This window comes from Perognathus longimembris, chromosome 3 (genome assembly GCF_023159225.1).
Source record: "Perognathus longimembris pacificus isolate PPM17 chromosome 3, ASM2315922v1, whole genome shotgun sequence".
NCBI classification, from domain to species: Eukaryota; Metazoa; Chordata; class Mammalia; order Rodentia; family Heteromyidae; genus Perognathus; species Perognathus longimembris.
This window is the reverse complement of record NC_063163.1, coordinates 62,606,070-62,633,106: the sequence shown is the minus strand read 5'-3', so window position 1 is coordinate 62,633,106 and position 27,037 is coordinate 62,606,070. Positions and strand designations below refer to the sequence as shown.

Below are 27,037 nucleotides of genomic sequence, written 5' to 3'. Positions count from 1 at the left end.
GATTTTGGTACACTGGATATTGTATATATGCTTATCTGAACTAGGGAAGGGAAAGAAAAATGAGGGAGGGTATAACAAATAAGACAAGAAATGCACTTACTACCTTATTATGTAACTGTACCCCCCTCTGTACATCACCTTGTCAATAAAATTTAATTAAAAAAAAAAAAGAAATGTACTGGGTGCTGGGAATGTGGGTTAGTGGTAAAGAGCTTGCCTACCATGCATGAAGCCCTGGGTCAAATTCCTCAGTACCGCATTAACAGAAAAAGCCAGAAGTGGCACTGTGGCTCAAGAGACAGAATGCTAGCTTGAGCAAAATGAAGCCAGGGACAGTGCTCAGGCCCTGATTCCAAGCCCCAGGACTGGCTAAAAACAGAGCAAAACAGAAATGCACTCTTCATCTGACTTATATAATGGTAACCCCTCTGTACATCACCTTTATAGTAACAATTGAAAATATGTGAAGGAAAAAATTATTGCTCCAAATTCCATGTTTTGGTCAACAGATTTTCAAAGTACTGTTATGTTGGACAGTCTGTGGTTTAGGTGAAACATTTGGTTTTCAAGAACTGTTGAAAATAAATGTTTTGGGCTGGGAATATTTGCCTCCTACACATGAAGCTCTCAGTTCGATTCCCCAGCACCACATATATGGAAAAACGACCAGAAGGGCCGCTGTGGCTCAGGTGGCAGAGTGCTAGCCTTGAGCCGGAAGAAGCCAGGGATGGTTCTCAGGCCCTGAGTCCAAGGCCCAGGACTGGCCAAAAAAAAAAAAAAAAAACCAAAGAAAGAAAAGAAATGTTTTTAGAGTACAATTATTTTCAAGTAGTATGCAATACACAGAGTATTTGTACCAAAAATGTATGACAAAATAAAAACAAGGACAACTTACTATTAAAAAAAATAAATACAAGGTCCTCCATAAGCAGGTCCCTGCTTGTACTCCAACATCAAGTCCTCCTCAGACTCAGCTGTGAAGCTCCAGTAATACTGACAACCCTGCCTACCCTACCCCATGCCTGCTACCCCTTTCATCCCCTCTCCTACTTCCCTACTTGTTGAGTCTCCATAGGCATCACTTCCCCTGGAAAAGTCTTTTTGGACCTTTGCAGCCCAGAGCAAATCTTCTTCCCCTGGCAGATCCTGTTTCTCCATCATACTTTTGAGATTACTTCATGATAAATATCATCAATGCATCCTCCAAGACATAGTGTAATCTGTTACATAGCAGGTATATAGAAAAAATTATCATGAAGAATGCCAGGCAAAGGTGGCCTACAATCGTAACCCTAATCAGGAGTCTCAAATCTGAGGATTATGGTTCAAAGCCAGGTTGGGCAGGAAAGTCTGTGAGATGCTTCGCTCCAATTAACCACCAAAAACACAAAAGTGGAGCTGTGGCTCAAGTGGTAGAGTACCAAAAAAAAAAAAAAAAAAGTTCAAGACCAGCCTTGGAATACATAGTAAGACCTTGTCAAAGAAGAAGAAAAGAAGGAGGAAGAGGGAGGGAGAAGGAAGAGGAGAGGAGGCCAGGTGCCTGGTGGCTCAAGCCCGTAATCCTAATTAGCCAGGAGGCCAAGGTCTAAGGACCACGGCTCCAAGCCAGCCAATGAGGGAAAGTCCATGAGACCCTAATCTCCAACTAACCACTAGAAATCCAGAAGTAAAGCTATAGCTCAAAGTGGTAAAGTGCTAGCTTTGAGCAAAATGAGCGCAGGGACAGTACCAAGCCCCACAACTGACAAGAAAATAATAAAATAAAATAGGAGGAACCAAAAGAAGAAAGAAGAGCTAATGTCAGTGGCCCATACCTATAAAGTCCAGGTTTGAAGCTAGCCTGGGCAGGAAAAATCTGTGAGACTCTTTTTTTTTTGGCCAGTCCTGTGGCTTGGACTCAGGGCCTGAGCACTGTCCCTGGCTTCCTTTTGCTCAAGGCTAGCACTCTGCCACTTGAGCCACAGCGCCACTTCTGGCCGTTTTCTGTATATGTGGTGCTGAGGAATTGAACCCAGGGCCTCATGTATACGAGGCAGGCACTCTTGCCACTAGGCCATATTCCCAGCCCCTTTGTGAGACTCTTATCTCCAATTAACCACCAAAAAGTTAGAAGTGGAAGTTTTGGCCTTGAGCAAAAAGCTAAGGGACAGTGCCCAGGCCCTGAGTTCAAAACCTGGGACTGGCACACATGTACATACACACAGACCCCTGGCTATATGAGATCAAAGAAGGTATGGGAGTTACTGTGTCCTGGTAGACAAAGCTCTTACATGTAGACCAATGAAATAACACCAACTAAAGGGGTTTGGATTCAAAATTTTAATAATAAATTGTGCCAGTAGAAGCTTTTAAAAGGCAATGATATATCAATAAATAATAGTTAAATTGAGTTCCTGAGAAAGAACCTACCACATGAAAGTATGTCAGAGCGCTGTAAATGACAACATGGAATTCCTATAAAATAGCGAAATACTGTAAGTCACAACACAAGCACAGCAGTCTTCAGGATATGCCATTCATACAAATGTAAACCAGTACACGGGAATCGTTCTTAGACACTGATAAACTTCTAAGTGTTGTTGCCTAGATACATACTAAGTAATAGATATATTATGCTAAGAACTTTAAGGAAAAATAGTGTGGGATAATATAATGAAAAATATGATGCATCAGATCTTATAAAAAGCAAAAAAATACCCCAAACTTTTTATTCACATAAATCACTTTAAATAAGAACCATACGAATCGAAGTAAGGAATATTTTGTGTGTTTATAGAGTTATATATACAACTACATGTTTAAGAAAATACGTATGGCTTGTTGTTGTTTTTTAATTCCAATGTTACTTTGGAGAAGATTAGAAAAGTGTATTGTTTAAACCAGATTAAGATTTGACACTTCAAAACACACTATTAACAAAAAAAAAAAAAAAGAAAGAACTGTGAGGTTACTGAATTTCATGTTAGTCTCAGCTGTTTAAGAGGAGTAACATCTGTCTAACGTTGCTGTGGAGGCGGTCTATCAGGGACAAGTTAAATAGTCATAGGATCTTAGCTATAGAATTCCACATAGCAAAACAGCAAGAATGAGAGCATGCTAACTAGAGAAAAGGACAGAAGATCCATGATTAACCGCAATGTCCTGGCATAGCTGAATTCATCCCTTTTGACACAGGCTTAATACTTGACATATGTTGATGTTTCAAAGCCTCCGGAAGAAACAAATCATACCCAAAGACACATACATTAAAAAAAAAAAATCACTTCTCATTTACACATCTGCATTTCTTTAACAAAACCAAAAGGGATACAATCATGGCAAGGAAGTCACCCACACAATACATTAGCTGTGGTCTAGAATACCTCATTTAAAAACACTTGGTACAAACGTATTCACAGGACCTGCTGTGAACGGCAAGATACGGTAATTTTATAATAGAAAAACCTCTGCTCATGCAGTACTTTCCACACACCAGACATCTGAACTCACACCCATATCTCTTTGCTCACACTTCCTAATATACTATAATATGCAAAAAAGCAAAAAAAAGCAGCTTTTTTAACATTATGTCACAATTTTGAAATGTGGGAAAAATACAAAACAGAAACAGTCTCCGTGAAATCTGAGCAGAGTGTTATTTTTTTAAACATTATTGCACAGAGATTTCTTATCACATGTTCTTCACTTTTCATGTGTTTTCCTAAATGTGAATAAGTGCTATTGGACAAAATACAAATGTAGAACATAACAGCAGCATGATTTGTCAACATTAATCCTTATAATTTAGTTAAGAAAAACTGGATATCAACAAAATAAGTGCTCTTTCTAACTTGTACTAAATTTTAAAAAATGTTTGAATGCAGTGAACAAAAGTCTTCTAAAACCAATTCAAAGGCATGGTGGTGTTCCCTGCTATCCATCAACCAGAATCTAGAAAAAGACCAAGTAGACTTGAATCCTTAAAAAAAAAAAAGTTTCTCTTGGTTTTTGGGTTTCCTTAGTGAAGACTAGAATTTCAAGTGATGCAATCAATGGACTAATTTAAAATAAAAGCCACCAAGCTGTGGGCCTAACCTCTGACAAAGCCAGGTGGCCCTGGGTCACCTACACATACACGGGCTGGCAGCTTTCACTCTGATCCATTAGATCAGAATTCTCTAAATCCAAGTTCTCAGCCTGCAAAGCCTCTGCCCCTGAAGGCTTGGGACGTCTAAAGGGGTAGCCGTTGTCATCGAAGAATCTCCGGAAGGTGAACTCATAGAACGCATGTTCTGGGTGCTTGTTGTTGGGGGAGGTGAGCGTGTCCCAGGCCTTGGCACTACCTTCGCTGGCCTCATTCCCAAGGCTCTCGTCATCCACTGGGTCAAAATTGGATGTGTCCATGGGGTGGCTGATGGTGGGGACATAGGGGGCTGGCTGCTTGCGGATGTCGCTGGAGAAGTCGATGGTGCTGAAGAATGGGTGGGCCTTCAGGTCATCGGCACCGTCCCTGCCCAGGCGGCAGTCAGCGGAGCAGCACAGCTTGGTGATGAGGTCCCTGGCCTCAGGGCTCAGCTTCACCTGGGCTGGAATGTGGAGCGTGTTCTCCCAGTTTATCACCTGAAGAGACAACAGAAACAAAGGCTTTCTCCTTACATTTCAAGAGTGAGCTGAGCACTGGTGGCTAAGCCTGTAATTGCAGCTACTCAGGAGTCTGAGATCTGAGGATTGCGGTTTGAAGCCAACCAGGGCAGGAAAAGTCTTGAGACTCTAAGACTCCAGAGATAACTTTTAGCAAAGGGCTAAAAGTGGGGATGTAACTCAAATGTTAGAGTACCCGGGCCCTGAGTTTAAGCTCTAGCACAGGCAAAAAAATAAGTTCAATGGTGAGCTAAGATGTTTCTTTGATACTATATGATAATGTGCCTTGTAAAGGATTCTAGTGTCAGGGGAAAAAAAAGAGCAGACACAGGAAGCAATTGTTGGTCTGAGCAGCTCTAACAGTTTTAGAAGATGGCTTGTCATTTTCAGTTAAGAAGATACTGATTTTCTTCTGTAAAAAATACTGTGTTGCTGGACACCAGTGGCTCATACCTGTAATTCTAGCTACTCAGGAAGCTGAGATTTGAGGACTGAGGTTTGAAGCCAGCCCAGGCAGGAAAGTCTATGAGATTCTTATCTCCAATAAACCAAAAAGCCAGAGGTTGAGCTATGGCTCAAGTAGTAGAGAGGTGCTAGCTTTGAGCAAAAAAGCTCAGGGACAGTGGTCTTTAGGATATGCCATTCATACAAATGTAAACCAAAAAACAAAACAAGACAAAAACTATGTCAAAGGAGTTTGTATTTCCCATTAAAAATGAAGAGGCTAGCCTAGGAATATGGCCTAGTGGTAGAGTGCTTGCCTCATATGAAGCCCTAGGTTCCATTCCTCAGTACCACATGGCCAGAAGTGGCGCTGTGGCTCAAATGGTAGAGTGCTAGCCTTGAGCAAAAAGAAGCCAGGGACAGTGCTCACGCCCTAAGTCCAAGCCTCAGGACTGCCCCCCCCCCCAAGAGGCTTATCTATAAGTCTTTTCTTTCTTTCTTTTGTTTGTTTGTTCTTTTTTTTGCCAGTCCTGGGGCTTGAACTCAGGACATAGGCACTGTCCCTGAGCTTCTTTTGCTCAAGGTTAGTACTATATCACTTGAACCACAGTGCCACGTCCAGATTTTTCTGTTTATGTGGTACTGAGGAATTAAACCTAGGGCTTCATTCATGCACTTTTCTGCTAAGCCACATTTCTGGCCTATGAGTAGTTTCTTTTAGCAATGGCAATGCGTTCCTACTGTATTCACTCAATATTTACTGGGTCAAAATGTTCACTGGAGACTTTCAGATGATAAAAGGTAACCTTAAAGAGAGGAATGGAAGTGTTTACCCACTAAAATGGCCAAAATTCAAAACATAGAAGGAGGGGTTTAAGTGTTGGCAGAAAGAATGAGAATCCATCAGAAGCTGTGTGCATTGCTGGAGAAATTGTAAACTGGCACAGTTGTTAAACAGTTGGCCGTTCCTCTAAAAGTTAAACATGGGATGAGCACAGAGCCAGCAATCCCACCTCTGCCTATATATCCAAAGGAACTGCAAGAAAGGACTGAAGCAAATGCTTGCAGAGCCATGTTCATGGCAGCACTTTTCACAACAGCTGGGAGGTAGACATACCCAGAGGACCATCTCTGCATGAGTGTATAAACAATATATGGTACAAACAAAGGGTTCTAATTCAGCCTCAGAGAGGAAGGAAACACCAGCATTCTACAACACAATGAGCCTTGGAAGTGACATGCCAAATGTAATAAGGCAGTCACAAAAGAACAAATAATGTTCATTTCCACATATATATGTTAACTCAAGCAGTCACATTCACAGACACAAGATAAAATAAAGGCAAGGAAGGCAGGGGGAGGAAGGAAGAAAGGGGGACTGTTATTTCATGGGTACAAAGTTTCTGAGACTTAAAAAACTGGAATTAAGAGTGTGGAAATGGTCGATCAACATTGTGAAAGTACTTAATGCCACTAAGTTTTGTGCTTCAAATGGTTCAAATAGTAAATTTTGTCATGTATATTTTAACATCACAAAGAAAAAAATCTGGGTTAGCAAGTTAATGAGTGGTTCAGTAATTCAATTAGGATGCAGAAAACACTAGATTCCAATTATATTGTTCACAGATTGAAATCAGGTCTTGATAGAAGGCTTTACTAATTAACAGTCTTTTAATATAGGACATAGAAAAACTTCCTTGACTGTATGCTTTGTGCCAAAGTCGCTGAAGATTTAAGATTTGCAATTTAATCCTTAACAGGATGGATTAGTTTCAAAAAAATAAATGGAAGCTAGGCACTGGTGGCTCATGCCTGTAATCCTAGCTACCCAAGAGGCTGAGATCTCTAAGTGGTGCTATGGCTCTAGTGGTAGAGCACTAGCCTTGAACTGATGAGCTCAGGGACAGCACTCAGGCCCAGAGTTTGAGCCCCACGATTGGCAAAAAACATAAAACAGACATTTCATGTCCAAGAGGCTGAGATCTGAGGATCGAGGTTAAAAGCCAGCCAAGCAGGAAAGTCCCTGAGACTTTTATCTCCAATAAACTACCCAAAAAGCTTCAAGTAGAGCTGTGGCTAAAGTTACAAAGCAAAAAGGCTAAGAGACAACACCCAGGCTCTGAGTCTAGTACCTAATAATAATAATAAATATTAATATACAATAAGGAGTGAGAAGCAGGAAGATCACAAGTTTCAGACTAACCCATGTAATTAGAGAGTTCAAGACCAGCCTGGGCTACATCAGAGGCTGTTTTAAAACAAACAACAATAAAAAATTCCACTATATCCAATAAGAGGTCAGATAGCGATTGAGGACTTCAGAAACATCAGAAAGTGTAGTGCTCATAAGCACGCAGGTGCATAGTCCTTCCTGCTTACCTTCAGCTGGGTTTCTGTTGGGGTAGGTGCCAAAAAGGGTGGCTGCCCCACCAGCATCTCAAAGAGAATCACACCGACACTCCACCAGTCACAGAGCTGCGTGTACCCTGAAAGACAGCGTTCACTCAGTCCCAGTGCAACGCAGACTCCCCTTCAAGATGACTTCTGTCAGATTCTGAGCATATGGACTTCAGGGAAGCAAGAAGGCACATTCAGGTAGCACTGATACTCGCAAAAGCAGACAGAGTCCTTGCAGGGACTCAGAACAGCAGTTGGAGGCCAGTGTGCTATAGTTCACAGGAACCCCAGCCACACTGTACTTGCCTACTTTCAGTCATCAGTCTGTGATAAACATGGGATGGTCATATTAAGAAACCACTTTTTAAATTTTAAGAGATTACTGTTATCCTTAGCAACAATACTTGTTACCAACTGATCACATAAACAAAGGCACAAATGAAGATAGTAGAAACCCCAAATCATAAAGTACCATGATCCAAGAATGGTTGGATAAAGCCATCAGTGAGAGGGTTTCCTGGGAACCTCTAAGGCATTTTTGGATGGCACTAAAGATGTAAAGAGAAGGGCCACTCTGGCAAAGATGACACTTCATTGTAACTCTAAACGCCCTTCTACATATGAGGCTCCAGCAGAGCCAGATGTTCCCCCACAACGAAGTCCCTGTCTGGGGTACTCAGGGCCATCCTGTGGGAAGGTTCATTTATCTTTTGATTATCATATACTTTTCCTTCAGAGCTCCATTGTTCCTCCTAGTCAAGAGGGGTGAGTCTTGTTGCCATGTGATCCTTGTTATTGGGAACTAGATGAGAGGTCAGCTCCTCAGATGGCCTACTACTAGATCTCTGGATTCTCTCCTTGTTTTGCCATTGGAGACTCAAGCATAACCAGTCCAGGGCTCCTTTCCTGGGCATCAGGCTAGTACTCACTAACTGGCTAAGTGGCTCCTTGTTACCTCCTGCCTGGCATCTCCACAGCCAAAAGAAATACCCTCAGTCTGAACAGGTCTGGCTGGCCCTAACAACATCCAACAATGCATGTGGATGGAGTTAGCCCAACACAGAATGAAGCCAGCAGCCTACCAGGCCCATATGTGTAAGGAATTCCTCACGTTCAGAGAGACAAATCCATCTGGGAGACAATTTCTGCTGAGTCCTAGTGATTTTGTGCTTACTACAAAGGTAGTGGTAAAATTTGTCTGTAGTTTGGGGCTAGCAGAAAAATAGGAGGAAAACAGTATTTTTGTGCTAGAGACAGAATAACCTGGACAGGAACATAGGATAGAGTGTTAGGCTCAAGCCCAATGATGGGCTAGGCAGACCAAGGAGTGGTCCCAGAGTTGCTACCATCACGTGTTCTAGAAAATTCAGTTTCAGAGCCACTTCCTCTGGATCTTAGGTAGAAAGCCCAAGCCCCCGACCCCCCCATCCCAGCCAGAGGAGGGGACAAGCAGACACTGGCCTAATGGTGCAGGAAGCAAAACTTCCAGAACAGAGCTGAGATGCTGGAAGCTTCAAGAAATCACTTTGCTTTTAGGCTTCCTTGGGCACACATACATTGAAAATATTTAGAGTCTTGGAAGCCTAAATATAAGAGAGACTCATAAAAGTTATCTGGCTCCTCAGGGCTAGAAAGGAAAATTGCCTCAAGTCAGCGGCTAGCTGTGGAGCTTGTGACAAGCAGCCCCTTAGTGTACCTTTCCGCAGAAGCACCTCCGGCGCGATGTAATTTGGAGTCCCAACCAGGGAATGTGCCAGGCACCTCTGGTGCTGCTTCTGTGCTCTCTGTTCTAGAGTCTTCAGCCTGTCCCCACATCGACAGTTAGACACGTTGTCCCAGAGGTCTCCAGGCTCCATGCTGTCCTGTCTGATGTGGCTCCCTTTACCAGAAATAGGGATAGTGAGAGAACAGAAAATAATGGGAATCTGCATAACTCAATGAGACAAATTCATAGTTTAATACAATTAACCTTTAACAAGTGATGTCAATCAGCTGCTGACACATTAGGACAAAGAATCCTCCCCCAACTGCTCCACAAGGACAGCTGGGGTTCCTGGTTGAGACTTGTGCAAGTTGAGGGCAATGCCAGTGCCAGGGCAGAAACAACAGAAGCAGGAATAGCCAAGTTCATTGTATCAAGCAGACAATCAAGCATGTTAAGAAAGGCTGGAAAGGAACCGAGTGCCGGTGGCTCATGCTTGTAATCATGGTTCAAAGCCAGCCTAGGAAAGTAAGCCTGTGAAACTCCTCTCTCCAATTAATCACCAAAAAAGCCAGAAGTAGAGCTATGGCTCAAGTGGTAGACCACTATCTTGAGCCAAAAAAGCTCAGGAACAGCACCCTGAGTTCAAGCTCCAAGATGGGTTAAAGAACAAGCAAGGCTAGAAGAAGGAGGTTATGCCACTGTGCCCATTTCTCATGCCAATAGCACCTGCCCAGCAAGACATGGAAAAACTAAAGAAGACTTAAAAAACGGGTTCGGTGCCAGAGTGGGAATGAGGGTGAGTTTTGAGTTAAATATTTATGCTAAAGTATTAAAATTAATTCAAGAACTGCAATCATAAATAGAAGCAGCAGCTGTTCTTAGTCTTTGGAAATAGAACCATAGGAAATGAAGCTAACTATACATTAGACTCAGGTCAGCTAGAAGAGAGGACTCCTTCAGGAGCTGTGAGACTTTTCCTTTTCTTTTTTCTGTCCAGGAGTTTGTCCATGCTAGGCAAGTGCTCTAACACTGAGCTGTACGCTTGTTTTTCAAGGCTTCTTTTAAATAGTGGAAAAGTGATGTTCCTTCAAAGTTTCCATGACAACCTACTGACCTTCAAATGTAGCAACCCTAAAGTCCACTAACTTAAAAAAAAAAGAAAGCCCCACTACCACAAAATATCCCCCCAGCCTTCCTTCCCCCACCAGTGCACATTAATTACACTATTCCTTCAGGGAGAAAAGTATGTCACATCCAACTATAAAATGGAGTGAGATGTAACTTCGCAATGATTGGGAGCCACCCAGGATGGGAAAGACCAGTTGCCCCAGAATGCTGAGCTCCAGATGGATGTGGAGGTGCCCACAGCACACCTAGGACAGTACCTTTCTGGTAGTATTTTGAGTTATGAGTCCACCTAAATCCAGTGCAGAGGCCAAAATCCGTCAGTTTGATGTGACCATCCAAGTCAATCAAAATGTTGTCAGGCTTGATGTCTCGGTGGATGAAGCCCATCTTGTGGACACTCTCAATGGCCAAAGTCAACTCTGCGATGTAGAAGCGAGCCAGGTGCTCCGGGAAGACCTCCATCCGGATCAGCAGGCTCATCATGTCCCCACCAGGGATGTAGTCCATCACAAAGTACAGGCTGTCTTTGTCTTGGAAGGAGTAGTAGAGTTTCACTACCCACTCATTGTCTGCCTCGGCCAGGATGTCCCTCTCAGCCTTGACATGGGCCACCTGATTCCGGTTCAGGACATCTTTCTTCCTCAGAGTCTTCATGGCGTACAAGGCATGAGTGTCCACCTTGCAGGCAAGGCACACTTCTCCAAAGGCACCGATCCCCAGGGTTTTGATTTTCACGAACATGGACTTGTCCATCTTGGCCCTCTTCAGCCTGTTGTAATTAGACTCCTTTTGGTAGAGGATCTTCCTCATCTGCTCCTGTTCAGCCTCACAGAGTCCAGCCTACACACAAGGGAAATTAGACAGAAGAGTCACCTTAGAGAGCCCCATGGCAACAAGTGACTGGGGCAAGGAAAGCCCTAGAACCAAGAGCATACTAGGGAAGAAAATAATAACTGGTATTACTCCCATAGCCATATAGAGATACAAATTTGTATCATATAGAGATACCTTTCCTGGAATTATTAATCAACAGCTCAAAGAAGATGGGGAAAGAAAACAAAGCAATGAATGGGACAACAGAAAGAACACAAATTTGACTTTCAGAGTTTGGAATGGTTGGCTCTGTGTGATTCATATTTTCTGTTACATTATTTAAGTAATTTCAATAAATACCTTTTCTAGCATTTCATAGTGTCAATTACTTGGTATATTTAAAACATTACTTACAAATTACTTATAAGGTGGATCAACTGATCACTACTAGACACATTCTTCTTTAAAAATCCCATTTTCAATTTATAAACCTAAAACTTTAGTTTTATTTAATCACCAATAAGTCATCCTTCACGCAGCTTCTTCAAGAATAAGGAACATGCTATAAAAATCAACTTGACAGTTTACCTATTAGCCAATTGTACACAGCTATCACAAATTCCCCCAGGTTAGCAGGTGGGGAAGGAGAAAAGAAAGCCACCACACTTATGAATTTTCTGAGTAACTGATCCACACAATAAGACCATGAAGCCAGGTGCTGGTGGCTCACAGCTATAATCCTAGTTACTCAGCGAGCTGAAATCTGAGGATGACAGAAGCCAGCCTCAAGTAAAAAACAAAACAACTAGGCGAATTTTCTTTGGCGTAGGCCACATGGCTACTGTATATGTTCTTGGTACACTGTGTATTGTACATATGTCTACCTGACCTAGGGAAGGGAAAGAAAAACACGGCGTAAGATAACACAAGAAATGTACATACTGCCCTACTATGTAACTGTACCCCTTTTGCACAACACCTTGTCAAAAAATTTTTGCTTAATAAATAAATAAATTAAACAAAACAAAACAAAACCAGCAGGGAATGGAGGTATGACACAAGTGGTAGTACAAGAGCCCAAGTGAGAACAGGAGGCCTGGGTTAAGCTTCAGAATGGACACATGGATGGACGGACGGACGGACGGACGGACGGACACACACACACACACACACACACACACACACACACACACACACACACACACGACTATGACCTTGAGATGAGTTTATGATAAAGGAATGTAACAATAGAATCAAACAGGACTTCCAGTGAAGCCTGCTACCAATAAGAGAAGAGCCATAAGAGAGAGCTAAGAATGAAGACAAAAATTACTTTGCTCATTTCTTGTTCCAGTTGCAGCCTGCGGTTCACCTTTTGCTGGTAGGTCTTTATGACATTTTCCACATGTTGTTCCATGAAGAACTTAAAGGCATATGGGGAATAGCTCTTGATGCGAGACTCTCTCTTTTCTTCATCCCTGCTGTTTTTGCGCACAGGAACTGGAGAGGTCTGGATCTGCTTTTTATCCTTGCTGCCTTTGTCCCCTTTGGCACTCTTGTGGTTCTTGTCAGCCCTGTCAGTAGGCTCTGAGCGAAGGCTCTGCTCCATTCCAGCACACAGGCTGTCCAGGTCTAGGTCGTACTGCTCAGACTTGCTGTGCAGCAAGAGGTGCTTGGGGTAGGGTGGTGGTGGGCACCTGCGGTCCGGACCCCCGTACTCTACGTCCAGGGGGTGAGCGCTGGTACTCCCCAGGCCCAGGCTGTGTTCTTCCTTGCTGTCTAGGCTGTCAGTGGCAGAAGCAGGTGCAGGCACCCAGGCCGGGTGCGAGGGCCCCACAGCGGTCTGTGGCTCAGGTCTCAGCACCCGCACACTCTTCACTGGGTGCAGAATGTGTGCAGCTGTGACAGCTGTGACAGTGTTGGGGGCAGGCAGGGAGGGCTCAGGCTGGCCTGTCACACCGGCCCGCGGTTGCTGGCTATTGAAAGAGTTGGTCCTACTGGGTCCTGGGCCACTGGACCGGAAGGGCACGTGCTGGCGTGGTGCTTCCAGACCAGGCTTCTGCAGGGAGTCACGGCGGGCCAGTGTGGCACCTGGCCACTGCTGCACAGGGGCTCCACTCAGCTCATACAGGTCCATGTTGAGGCTGTTTCTGGAGGAGGCAAGCAGGCTCTGTGTGGGGCTGTCACCAGCAAACCCCTGGCCTCGGGGCCCCATCACGTGCAGTTGGTGGGTCCCAGGCCCAGCCTGCTTATGGTGCACGTGTGGAGCATACAGCCCCGTGGTAGGGGCTGAGAAGGCCAGGCCAGGGCCTGGCGGGCCCCCCTGGCCTTTGGCAGCCAGGCTGGAGTAGCCCCCGGGCTCTGGCGGTGTCTTGCTCTGGAAGGAGGGGCTGCGCTGCACACCGTAGCCCAGGGGCTCAGCTGGCACCAGGATGTGCGGGCGGCTGTAGTGAGCGCCCGGCAGGGGCAGGGCTGCACCTGAGGCAGAAAAGTGTGTTCCCCCAGCCTCCACGCCTGAGCCATAGTTTTTGGAAGGGTGCTGGTGGCTATGCACCCCATGGGGGCTGACCCCAGAGTAGAGGAAATCCATGTAGGGCCGTGGCACATCCTCCAGTGCAGCAGAGCCCTCAGTGCCAAAGCCTGGACCCTCATAGGCAGAGCTGCCCAATGGGTGGTATGATGGATAGGCTTCGCCTGTACCTTCGAAGCTGGGCCTCCGTGTTACCGGGGCAGGTGCAAGGCCTTTTCCTACAGCAGAAAGAACAGAAAGATGGCATCAGAGTGAGACTAAGGGGGTCTTGGGCAGGGGAATAGGAAGGAGCCCAGTAGCAGCCCCCCAAAAGGAATGATGGGGGCTTTTAGTGCCCCCACACTAGTCCTACATTCTACTCACATCTTGATTCAATACCCCACTGACACTTTGTCATTGGTAGCTCTGTGAATCTCCCACTCTGTAGCTCTGTGTTTCATTTCTGCAGGAAGACTTTACTAACACTAAACTTGTGGGGCTATGCACACACACCCTTGCAAACCACCATTTTGGCTCTCACCTGCCCTTGTTAGGTAATCTCCTTAGACACTCCTTCTAGGAAAAGTCTTCCTATTATCTAGACTACTCCACAATGAAGTACAAAAAATTAACAATGCCCAGCTCCTAAGGCTAGTAAGGGCGGGTAGGCACTAAGAGATCAGAGCACTTGGCTCCTTGCTTTCTTTGTTGTTGTCCTTTTGCTTTTGCTTGTAATAAACCTAGCTGTGTGAAACTGCCTGTCCTTGCATTATTTCTTCAGGGAGGCCAAGATCCCACCAGGTCCTAGTGATCCAACTCTTGCAGGTGAAAGGATCTTTGAGTTCTTGTACTTTCATGTGATCTTCATACTAGCCATGTTTGTTGGGGCTGAAGAGATGCACAGGGTCAACAATCTGAGCTGGAGAGAGTATATCCTGTTCAACAGGGACCAAGCACCCTAATCTGGCATGGGAGGGGGAGAGGATACCACAGGCCAAGGAGCACATGGGTCACAGGCCAGAGAAGACCGTGTTTCAGTCTTGTCACAGACCATGTGGACAGCCAGTGTTGTTGTCTATATGACATGCTCAAAGACGCATGGAACAGTTCAGTCTACTGTCACAGGATTCCCAAAGTCTGCTTTTCTTTCTTAACAAAGGTCAGAATCATACCCACTCAAAATGTCTACTTTCCTTTCGCCTAATTCTCTAAATTAAAGGCCTTCTGGGTTATTGTCTTCATTAAAATCAAATAAGGCAGCCAGGCACTGGGGGGCTCACAGTTGTCATCCTAGCTACTCTAATCTCTAAGTAACCACCAAAAAGCTGAAAGTGGAGCTGTGGCTCATGTGGTAGAGCAGTAGCCTTGAGCAAAGAAACTCAGTAACCCACATCCTGAGTTCAAGCCCTAAGGCCAGCACAAAAACAAAAACATGAAAAAACCCCACAGGCACTCTCCATAAACATCCAGCTAGATTTCTGCTGCTGTCTCCAATTCCTGATTTTTCTACTTTAAGAAGTTCTCCTCCTTTAAATTTGATGCCTCGAAGGAATGAAAAAGGGCCCTTTCATTTCCTCACATCAAATGCTCTGCTCCAGAGTCTGCTTTGGCAGAAGATGCTGCAATTCAACAGCTGTGACTTGCCCACATTGCTAGACTAATAATGCTTTCCTGTGAATACAACACAACAAAGGCCACTAGGAAGAAATCATTACATAGTGGAGCTTGTTCCCCTGGTACCAGAACTCCAAGAATCACAATGTGAACAGGAACTCATTTAGAAAAAAAAACCTTCTCTCAAGAAGAAAACAGAAATGTGTGTTATCCTAACAACAGATTTAACTTATGAAATCTGTGAGATTTTTCTCATTCATGTGAAGCAGGTTTTATCCCAGAATTTCCATAAAATGAGGTAAACTACTTTTGCAAGCTATAGATCTTTTATCACACACCAGGGTCTTGAGTACCTAAAATCTGGCCTATCCTGCATCCTCAGAGAAGAACATAAAGTACAGTGGTATGGTACCTTCATCCATTTCCAGGGAACACTGGAGAAATCCTACAGAGGTCCCCAGAAGTACTGGTCATTGAGTGTTAAAAAAAAGGTATGTTTTTGGTTGGTTGTAGAGCTTGAACTCAGAACGTGGGTACTATCCCTAAACTTTTCTGCTCAAGGCTAGCACTCTACCACTTTGAGCCACAGCTCCACTTCTAGTTTTCTGGTGGATAACTGGAGATAGGAGTCTCATAGGGACTTTTCTTCCCTGGCTTGGAAACTTGATCCTCGGGTCTCAGCCTCCTGAATAGTGAGGATTGCAAGGCGTGAGCCACTAGTGTCCACCTTTAACTTGGGAGCTTGAACTCAAGGCCTGGACACTATACTTGAGATTTTATGCTTCAGGCTCAATCCACAGCTCCTCTTTTGGCTTTTATTTTTAAGTGGTTAATTGGAGCTAAGAGTCTCAAAGGCTTTCCTGTTCCAGTTGCCTTCTAACTGCAGATCAAGCCTCCTGAGTAGCCAGGATTACAGGCATGAACCATTGGCGTCCAACTAGTAAGTCTTCAAAACTGGTAAGTATTACATAGACTTTTCTCCAGAGCAAGTAGAAAGAAGATGTTTACTCACTCTGCTGGACTTTTTCTTCCTTCAGAAAACAAAACAAGCACAAAAGCCCTCTACAGAAGACATACTACAGGTTATTTCAGACAAGGGTATGGTGAGTACATAGGCAAGTCTCTCCTCTCTCCAGGCCTTACTCTCAGGCCAGGATAGGCTCAACATACCCTTTGGTCAAGCAAGGCTATGTGCCAAGTAACTATTGGCTGACCAAAGCCAAGCCACCAGACACGTTCCTGCCAACAGTTCCGCGTTCTCAAACTCTCACCACCTCACTGCCAGTCTGTGCTCACCTGGGGAAGTCTGTTTAATGACACGAACAATCTGCTCATTCCTTGGGTCCAGGTAGCCCATCTTACTGATATACTCCAGGGCAGCTTCAATACTCCTGCTGCCTGTCTGCTTCAGTGCTCTGCCTGCCATTTCCTGGGAAAGAAGCATGGAGAAATAAAAGCATGTCATTACCACTGGTGATATCTGTCCCCATTCAGTGCCAGCCAGGACCCTAAGGACATTCAGAATGTATCTAGGTGGCATCTGATGACAAAGGCTGAGGTCATACCACACCTGCACTGTTGAGCCTATGTCAAGAGCTCAAGAGAATCTGAATACACAGTAGATAAGAAAAATTCTCTCTCTCCAGAGAACTTGTATTGTAGTCAGACTGGTAAATCCAAGGTGAACATAAAAACAGAGAAGTTACAGGAGGAAGAACCGAAGGAGTCAGAGCACTGGGATTTAGTACTAAGACTCATTCATGAATACCTGAATGCCTGTTGTTTACCCTGTCCCATGCTGGCAACAGCAGCAGAGACTTGCTGTTAGAGATCTGACTGGTTGTGTAAAAGGCAGGCGTGATGGGAGCATTCAGAGCCCTGTTGGTCACTTTGAAGTGATTGTGGGATAAACACAGGGCAGGAGCAGACAGGCAGAATGGACAAGAGTCAGGAGACAATATCATGTCTGCCTTCCCCTGAGAGGAAGGGATGGCACCTATGGACTGGGCAGAAAAGAGTCTAGGTATACAATAAGTATTCCTGGTGACCAGTCAGAGCAGTCCTTGGGGGCAGGTGGCCAAAATGGTATCAGTACTCAGGAACCAAGATGGGGAGCTGCAGCCCAAGGTCAGACTATCCCAGGTCTAGTCCCCATATGTAAGGTCTCAAGAGCTCTCACAGGCCACTATCATATAAAGATGAACCTGACAGTAGCTGCAGGGCACAGAGCTGGAGGTACTCAGGTGGAGGAGGGGATTCAAAGAAATAGCAGAGGACTCAGAAATGTGCCAGGGCCAGGAAGGCTGTGACTTGGCACCTGGCCTTTTGGGACAGAAGGGCTAGGAAGAATGAACCTCATGGAAGGTGGTTCCAGGATAAGGACAAAGCAGAAACAAGTAGAGGCAGAAAAAGGGGCTTCTAAAGAGGAGAACCTTGAGCATGGGGAAGAATGATGGGAGAGCAGGTAGAGATCGGAAGGAGAGGAAGTCATGGGGGGGGGGGGGGACACAGGAAATACCCAGGACACTGGGGTGGCCAGAGCTGCGCAGGGGTGTTCAGAGGAAGGGAATCTGGCTGTGGGGGCAGGGAACCACTCTGTCCCTACCACCCCTGGATAGGCCACATGCTATCTGTGGTTTCTATGCCCTTTAGCTGTCTGTGTATCTGTCTGCCTGCTTCCGGAGGACTAGGAGAAATCTGGCAGGGCCTGAAACTCCACATTACTAATAGCTGCACCCACCTAACTCACAAAGGGCTGATCACCTAACATTAAATTAGAACAAACAACAGGCATAATATCCAAGAGTGATCACCCAACATTAAAACAAGCTCTCTACTCCTAGATATGTAACAGCAGAGTGGGAGGGCAAAAATTGCTGGCTGCACTAACATATAAAGTCAGGTGTTGGACCTCACAAGATGGCAGGGGGGAGGGGGGAAGGGACAGAGGAGATGGGAGCCTGAGAAGCTGCCATCACCATGACCACAGACTGTGTCAGCAGGGATGAACAGAAGCAACAGCTTAAGAGGCAGATGGAGAGATAGCAGTCATTAAGAGTAGGGCTGTTTTATGACATGGTACTGGCTTGACAGAAAAGACAAATGTTTTCTATCTGGAGAAGCCATGGGGGGAGGGTAGCAGAGTTCAGGCAAGAAGCATGTCATGCCCTGCCTCATTTTCCTAGCTATGCTATGCAATGAGGTCATGTCTTTGAGACCCTCAGGGGTTTGGAGAAAGGCAAGCTGAAGACTACATCTCTGCCAGGTAGTAGTGACTCATGCCTGAGATCCTAAACTACTCAGGAGGCTGAGATATAAGTATCATGGTTCAAAGCTAGCATGGCCAGGAGAGTCCATGAGACTCTTCTTTCCTATTAATCACCAAAAAAGTCGGAGATGGAGTTGTGGCTCAAGTGACAGAGTGCTAGCCTTGAATACAAAAGTTAAGGGACAGCACTTACAACAGAGAGTTCAAGCCTCAGAATTGGCACCCCCTCCCCACACATACAAAGATTGTATTTCAGCCAATCACTCCAGTGCGTTGACACACATTAACAGCTGTGCCAATGGAGTTGGCTCTAAACACAAGCCTTTGCTTCATGTGAAATGTGTCCAGCAGCCACATCTCTTTCAGTGTAAATAAGTCACCAGCCTGTGCTTGTCACTTCAGGACCTGCTGGCAATTAAGGAGGTGACAGCTCCTGAAAGGATCACATCACCCGTAGGTGAGTCCAAACTCCTACTATTTCAAGATCTGTCTTTACTATATTTCAAATCTAGGAAGTTAAGAGGAATCAGCACAAAAGTATAAATGAATGCTTGTTGTGCTCATTAAACTATATCACAATCATGAGTCAACTTGTTTATCAATAAAATAACTGGTCCATCTTCTGTGTATAGCAAGTATGTTAGTTTCTATATGTTAGATGCTATAAAGATGCTATGGAGCGGCACATTAACTCTCACAAGGACATAGGGTATTTCCTTGGCTTGTTTTTTTTATTTTTGCAGTACAAGATCCTGACATATCCTCATTATGCAGGGCCTCTCACTTGAGCTCTCATTGAGCGATACTGTCAGCCCTGTTCATCTGTGTCTTTAAAAAGGAAAGGAGGGGCTGGGAATGTGGCTTGCTGGTTGAGTGCTTGAAGCCCTGGGTTTGATTCCTTAGTACCACAAAAACAGAAAAGGCTGGAAATGGCTCAAGCCCTAGAGGGCCAGCCTTGAACACAGAGAAGCTCAGGAACAAAGCTGCCCAAGCACTTAGTTCAAGCTCCAGGAACAGAAGAAAAAAAAAAAGCAAGGAAGGAAGGAGAGGAGGTGGGGGGGAGGAAGGAAGGAAGGAAGGAAGGAAGGGAGGGAGGGAGGGAGGGGGAGGAAGGAGGAAGGAAGGAAGGAAGGAAGGAAGGAAGGAAGGAAGGAAGGAAGGAAGGAAGGAAGGAAGGAAGGAAGGTGCCAGTGGCTCACACCTGTAATCTTAGCTACTCAGGAGGCTGAGATCTGAGGATTGAGATTCAAAACCAGCCTAGGCAGGAAAGTCCCTGAGACTTTTATCTCCAATTAATCATCAGAAAACTGGAGTGGTGCTGTGGCTTAAGTGATAGTGCTCTAGCCTTGAGTTGAAAAGAGCTCAGTGACAGCACCTAGGCCCAGAGTTCAAGCCCCATGACCAACACCACCACCACCACCACCAACAACAACAACAAAAGGAAAGCAGATTCCATTTTCAAGCCATCAGGAACACACATCTCTAAGGGAGAGTACACGCCATGTAAAGGCACATTGTAACAGCCCAGACTTGAGTTCACACTACCCTCTGCTACTTTACAGCTGTGCAACCTTTACCAAATCCTCTTCCTCCTGTAAGCATACATTTCCTCATCTGGGAAATAAGGCTAAAAGGGTTAAAAGGATGTAACAGCCCCATTACATCTCAGCACCATTTCCAGGGTCACGGTTACAGTTCTCAGAAGTATCATAGGTGCCTCAGGCAGAAAATGAAAAGATGGTGTGTGTAGAATGCATGCAGATTCAATACTAATTATCCCTAGTGCTTTATTAATGTGTGTGTGTGTGTGTGTGTTGGTCATGGAGCTTGAACTCAAGGCCAGGGCTCTGTCCCTGAGCTCTGTGGCTCAAGGATAGTGCTCTACCACTTTAAGCCACATTGCCACTTTCAGTTTTCTGGTAGTTAATTGGAGATAAGAGTCTAATGGACTTTCCTGCCTAGGCTGGCTTTGAACCATGATCCTTAGACCTCAGCCTCCTGAGTAGCTAGAATTATAGGCATGAGCCACGAGTGCCTGGCTAATGTATTCTTTTAAAAAATATTATTTACATAAAGAAAAGTAATGAGTTTTCTTCACTAGGCATCCACAAACACCTCCAAATTTCTTCCAAGTTACTTCAAAACTGCTGTGTAAACATTATCAACTTCTGTGGGCCAAAATATGAAGTTTGGGTAGCCCTGTCCTAACACAAAGACAGAGCCAAAAGCTGAAGGAGAGGACAGACTATATATGGATTCCATACCTAAGTGAGTGAATGGCTGAATTAAACTCTGAAGGAGCTACAGGCAGGGACTGACACACGATGCTACTGGTTTCCTGGAGCAGGCTTATGTGCAGTGGTTAGATGATAAAGAAAGGGCACAAAGCTCAGATGATGCACCAAGACCCAGGTGAAAGGCAACTTAAGATGGAAACTGCTGGGGCTGGGGATATGGCCTAGTGGCAAGAGCGCTTGCCTCGTATACTTGAAGCCCTGGGTTCGATTCCCCAGCACCACATATACAGAAAATGGCCAGAAGTGGCGCTGTGACTCAAGTGGCAGAGTGCTAGCCTTGAGCAAAAAGAAGCCAGGGACAGTGCTCAGGCCCTGAGTCCAAGGACCAGGACTGGCAAAAAAAAAAAAAAGATGGAAACTGCTACAGCAGCAGCCATAACAACTTCCCCAAGTAAGCATTATTCTTTCCCAGTGTTCACATCTGGGCCATCCTTTAGGGCCGCCTCTTATACAGAGGTTCAGAAACATCAGTGCTGATAGGCGCTGTGTGCTGCTCACCATTTACTATTAACAGAGCAAGAAGGTGGGCTAACATGATGCGGTTACTGCCCTAAATTCTTTTCCTAAAATGCTTTAGCGGGCTTGCTTTAGGACTGTTCTATGTCTTAGAAAAGTAATGTTGATCCAATAGGAAGTCAACCACCATGTCCAAGAAGCCAGCTTTCTTTTCCAGGCAGAGAGCATGATGGAGTTGAAGCCATGATCTGGTTTAAGATGCCTTCAGACCTCCAACTTGCTTTGTTTTTGATCTACAGCCATAGTACAACGACTACACCTGTGCAAAACAGGACTGGGGCTTTACCCACCCTCCCCACTTTGGAATCACTTTTATGTCTCCAGTCTAGAAGCACACTCTGTAGGCCCAACGAGGTAGAGTGGAAAAAGACTATGGATGCTGTCTCACATTCCACACCCAGACCAGCAAAAATTGACATGGTATTAACTACATGCGGGAATCATGGTACTGACCAGGTAATTGTCCTCTGGGATCTTACCTTACTCTGGCAGACTCACATATACACAAGTGTATATGAGCATATGAAAAAGTGCTTCATCAGAGCTTCCACAGAAAAGGAGCTGGAAGGGCTAAACACTGCTACACTAAGATGGCTGTTTATACTTTTCTGGGGAATAGCCTTGGATACTTGGCTCTGGACCAAAGAGAAGGAATTATTCCTGCCCCTTCAAAGTGGAGCTCCTCAAGAATGTAGTCTGCCAAAAAAAAAAAAAAAAAGAATGTAGTCTGCGGGGGCTGGGAATATGGCCTAGTGGCAAGAGTGCTTGCCTCGTATACATGAGGCCCTGGGTTCGCTTCCTCAGCACCACATATACAGAAAATGGCCAGAAGTGGCGCTGTGGCTCAAAGTGGCAAAGTGCTAGCCTTGAGCAAAAAAGAAGCCAGGTGGGCTGGGGATATAGCCTAGTGGCAAGAGTGCCTGCCTCGGATACATGAGGCCCTAAGTTCGATTCCCCAGCACCACATATACAGAAAACGGCCAGAAGCGGCGCTGTGGCTCAAGTGGCAGAGTGCTAGCCTTGAGCGGGAAGAAGCCAGGGACAGTGCTCAGGCCCTGAGTTCACGGCCTAGGACTGGCCAAAAAAAAAAAAAAAAAAAGAATGTAGTCTGCCTCACTGCTAAAATGAACACAGGCTTGGTTTGGCTCAGTGCCTGCTTAGCAAGTTGTCCAAGGCCCTGAATTCAAATCCCAGAATTGTCAAAAAAATAAATTTAACACCCCAAATCCAAGCCAGCACTAGTGACTCACGCCTATAATCCTAGCTACTCAGAAGACTGAGATCTGACTATTGTGGTTCAAAGCCAGCCTGGGCAGGAAAGACCATGAGACTCTTCAATTAACCACCTGAAAACTGGAAGTGGTGCTGTGGCTCAAGTGGAAGAGCTTTAGCCTTGAGCTGAAGAGCTCAGGGACAGTGCCTAGACACAGAGTTCAAGCCCCACAACTGACAAGGAAAAAAAAATCCAAAGAGGAGTGTGTATGTGTATATAAAATGTGATATACTAAGGTTTCAAACTTCATTGGTTTCCTGATGGTTCTAATTAAAATCTACCTTAGGCGAGTGAATTGTATCTTTAGCTAGGATTGCTATGCAAGCACTCTACCACTGAGCTAGACTACCAGCTAGGGTTTTGTTTTTGTTTTTGTGCTGGCCTTAGTGTTTGAACCCAGGGCCTGGGCACTGTTCCTGAGCTTTTTGGCTAGAGTTCTAGAGTGGGCCTCAGCTCCACTTCTGACTTTGTTGGTGTTTGATTGGATATAAAAGTCTCCTTGGACTTTTCCTGACAAGGGTGGAGTCAAACCGTGATCCTTAGATCTCAGCCTCCTGTAAAAAGCTGTTTTTCACAACCATACCTTAGCTATCTTCTTGTAAGTGACATATATATATCTCCCTCTATTTTATGTAAAAACTGGTGACCACTTAATCCTGTAATCTAGAATTGAGTGTGGTGATGCACACCTACAATCTCAGCACTGAAGAGGCTGAGGGAGAATGTTGACAAGAAGTTATAAGCTAACCAGGTATTTATATAGGAAATTCCATCTCAAAAGAAAACAAAACAAGGAGCAGGGAATGTGGCTTAGTGGTAGGGTGCTTGCCTAACAGGCATGAAACCCTGAGTTCAATTCCTCAGTACCACATAAACAGAAAAGGCTGGAAGTGGCACTGTGGCTCAAGTGGTAGAGTGTTAGCCTTGAGAAAAAGAAGATCAGGGACAGTGCCCAGGCCCTGAGTTCAAGCCCCAGCACTGGCAAAAAAAAAAAAGAAAGAAAGTAAAACAAAACCAAAAAACCCTGGCTTTGGCTACCATCATCACGGCACCTGGGGCATGTGCCATGTGCTGTCTGGTATGGAAAGGAGGCAAATAGGCTGAGACATGGGGCACATGGCTCAGGTGCTCTCCTGATGCCCTGCCAGAATCTCAGGCTGGTCCCTCATGTAGGGACCAAGTCCAGAGCTCTCTACGGGATGGGGCAGGCCTCTACTGCAGCCCAGGATTGCACCTCTCATGTGGTGGGGTATCCTGAAGAGTAGTGTGTGTCTGGGAAGCCCTGTCCACCACCAGTCCTGCTTTCCACAAGACAGGAAATCAATACCAGTCAGGTATTGGACATACGTGTGCACTCTCAGTCTTGTTCTCTCATCCCAGGAGGGCTAGAACTTAAGACCCTCATGTTCTTGCTCTTCATGCTTGCTTGGCTGGTACTCTATCACTTGCTGATTTGAGACACACCTTTTGCTGGTTAACTGGAGATAAAAGTTTCACAGATTTTTTTGGCCTAGACTGGCATCCAGCCTCCATCCTCCATCCTCAGATCTCACCTCCTGAGCAACGAGGATTACAGGATAGGAGTAAAACCACTGATGATCGGGTTTCTACCTCTAATCTTTTCAGCTACCCTTTCTCCACTGCCTACTTTGCTGCTGTACACAGGCCTGGGAGGGCAGCTAGAGAACCGAATCTACACCTGCAGTCTCATCTAGCACATGGCAAGGCAGGAACTAGGTGCATGGTTTCCACAATCGTTTTACCAGCATTACTATGTAACTGTAATTCCAATTCAGTCACAAGCTAGCATGTATGAAGGAAAGAATTTCCTCTGCAAAGCCAATCCCGCCCCTTCCTGGCGAGGAAACATTTTTCAAGCATTAGCAAAGCCATGTCCCATTGAGGTGCCAGACTTTGAAGTCAGGCCCCACCACGTGAACCCCATTTTAGAATCGAACCCTGAGCCAATCAGATTTGTACCTGTGTTCTAATCTTGCTTGCACAGCTGATTGTTGTAACCTTGTTCTTTGCCTTTATAAGCCCTGTGTAATCACAGCTCGGGGCTTCCTCCTAACCTCCGCTGTGTCGGTGGGTAGGACGAGGCCCGAGTTGGCAGCTCGTTAAATAAAGCCTTGCCTTGCTTTTGCATTTCGGAGTGTCTGAATCTCGGTGGTCTTCTTGGGGGTGGTCTTGCAACTTGGCACAACATTTGGGGGCTCGTCCGGGATAGCCCCAGAGACCCTGAGATCCCAGACTCCGAAGGTAAGAAAAAAACAGCGCTGTTCATTTGTCTTGTCCTGTAATTTGTCTGTTTGTCTGTTTTGCTTTTGCTTATACTTGTAGGGCGCGAGTCAATTTGGTTTTTGGCCGGAACTGACCAGGACGGCCTCCTAAACGAGACTCAACCCGCCCACCTTGTACTCGGGTCCACTCCTTCTGCACCCTTGCAGGAGGTTGTGGGCCAACTTGGGTCCACTCCTTCTGCACCCTTGCAGGAGGTTGTGGGCCAACTCGGGTCCACTCCTTCTTGCAGGAGGTTGTGGGCCAACTCGGGTCCATTCCTTCTGCACCCTTGTAGGAGGTTGTGGGCCAGCTTGGGAGATCTCCAACTCGTAGCTTTTCTTGTTCTCAGGCCTGTGTGTTTTCCTCCTTTTGTATTAATTGTTTTGTTTTTGTAGCCTTTTGGAAGAAATTTGGAAGTAAAATTGTCCTAAATAATTATTGCAAAGTGAGAAAAGGAGAATTATGGCTACCAAAATGTTTAATTGCCATTCCAGCTTCTTTGTAGGTTTTTTTGTAACAGTTTCCAGCAGGCCCACAGAGAAGCACAGGTGATTCCTACAAGTTTGTCAAGATCTAATACTGACCCTTAATAAGTTCCAGGTAAGAGAGCATGCTTAAAAACTACTTCTGTGTGGAACACCTTGTTGCTTATAATTGGAGTAAAGTGGCCCCTTATGAGACTCATTGATCTGAATCTGCGGTTCGAAGCCAGCCCGGGCAAAGAAAGATCCCTGTGAGAGACTTGTCTCTAATCAGCCAGCAGAGTGCTGGGAACGGAGTGGTGTGGAGCTCAAAAGTGGTACGGTGCTAGTCTTGAGCTGGAGAGCTGAGGGACAGCACTCAGGCCCTGAGTCCAAGTCGAAAGTCACTCCTCCTGGGACAAAAGTGATGGAGCATCCAGAGGCAGTAAGCCACTGCTTGGATGGCAGAGATGGTGTCAGATCCTAGAGTCACTACTGTTGGCCTTTCAAAAGTTAAAGCCGGGAAGTCCTAGAAGAATAGTTCATAAGCATGCCTTTCCAATGCCCATGTCTGTCTACTGGGCAGGAATTTGCCAGTCATCTGTGATAGTGGTTAGTAAGGGTAAGTTTGTCAAATGAGAGAATAGATTAAAATCTCACCCCCATTTACTCAAAGCCCTGACTGGCCGTAAGAATTTTAAGCTGATACATCTGTTTAGGAAAGAAAGCTTGTAGACCTGAGATTGTGTTGTGTCCTTATTGAGATCTGTTAAAGGCCTGTCAGCTTGCCAATGCCCCCAATCAACAGATTAACCACGGTGGAGGGGACCCTGGACGGCATCGCCACTTGGGTTCATTGCTTCCACGCCAGGCCAGCTGACCCCTTTGCCCTGGATGACAACTACCGTGATGGAACATGGGAGGTCTCCAAGCACCCAGCTGGGCTGCTTCGCCTTCGCTGACTGAATATTGTTATAATTTTCTTTTTGCCTTCTTTCCTTACTACCCTGGCTGGTGTTAATTTGGCAGCTCACTCCAAAGTGAGGTGAATCCTGCAGTCCCTTGGTAAAGTAGACTAGGGTTATAGGTTCCTGGCTGGGTGAGGTCAACACCCCTGAGTCAGCCTGAAGAAGTTACAGAAGATGGATGATCTTCACCCATCAGCCCCCCTTTTAAAACCGAGGGACCAGAGTTATTTTCGGATACTACTTTTGGCCCTACTGGCCCATGCCTTACCTCTATATCATCCCCTAGACATGCAAGCCATTGAAATGGACAGAATGGAGCCATGATTGGCTCCCAAGGTACCAAAAAGAAAAAGGGGGAAATGAGGTGCCAGACTTTGAAGTCAGGCCCCACCACGTGAACCCCATTTTAGAATCGAACCCTGAGCCAATCAGATTTGTACCTGTGTTCTAATCTTGCTTGCACAGCTGATTGTTGTAACCTTGTTCTTTGCCTTTATAAGCCCTGTGTAATCACAGCTCGGGGCTTCCTCCTAACCTCCGCTGTGTCGGTGGGTAGGACGAGGCCCGAGTTGGCAGCTCGTTAAATAAAGCCTTGCCTTGCCTTGCTTTTGCATTTCGGAGTGTCTGAATCTCGGTGGTCTTCTTGGGGGTGGTCTTGCAACTTGGCACAACACCATGTTTGAACATTCCAAGTAGGAGGTTTGGCTGAGAGATAGAAATGGGGGCACTTGGGCCTTGCTG

The 27,037-nt window shown here is 45.4% G+C and overlaps 1 protein-coding gene across 1 annotated transcript in view; it reads right to left on the bottom strand.

Moving 5' to 3' along the window:
- Nucleotides 1-2,304: 2,304 nt before the first annotated feature.
- Nucleotides 2,305-27,037, bottom strand: part of Lats2 (large tumor suppressor kinase 2) — a 78,963-nt gene continuing 54,230 nt past the window's right edge. Inside the window, exons 3-8 of the mRNA XM_048341661.1 lie at nt 16,527-16,659; nt 12,441-13,855; nt 10,552-11,134; nt 9,158-9,340; nt 7,444-7,550; nt 2,305-4,599 (exon numbers count right to left, since the gene is read on the bottom strand). Of these exons, the coding sequence (XP_048197618.1) occupies nt 4,105-4,599; nt 7,444-7,550; nt 9,158-9,340; nt 10,552-11,134; nt 12,441-13,855; nt 16,527-16,659 (2,916 nt within the window). The 3' untranslated portion in view covers nt 2,305-4,104. The remainder of the gene's footprint in view (nt 4,600-7,443; nt 7,551-9,157; nt 9,341-10,551; nt 11,135-12,440; nt 13,856-16,526; nt 16,660-27,037) is intronic.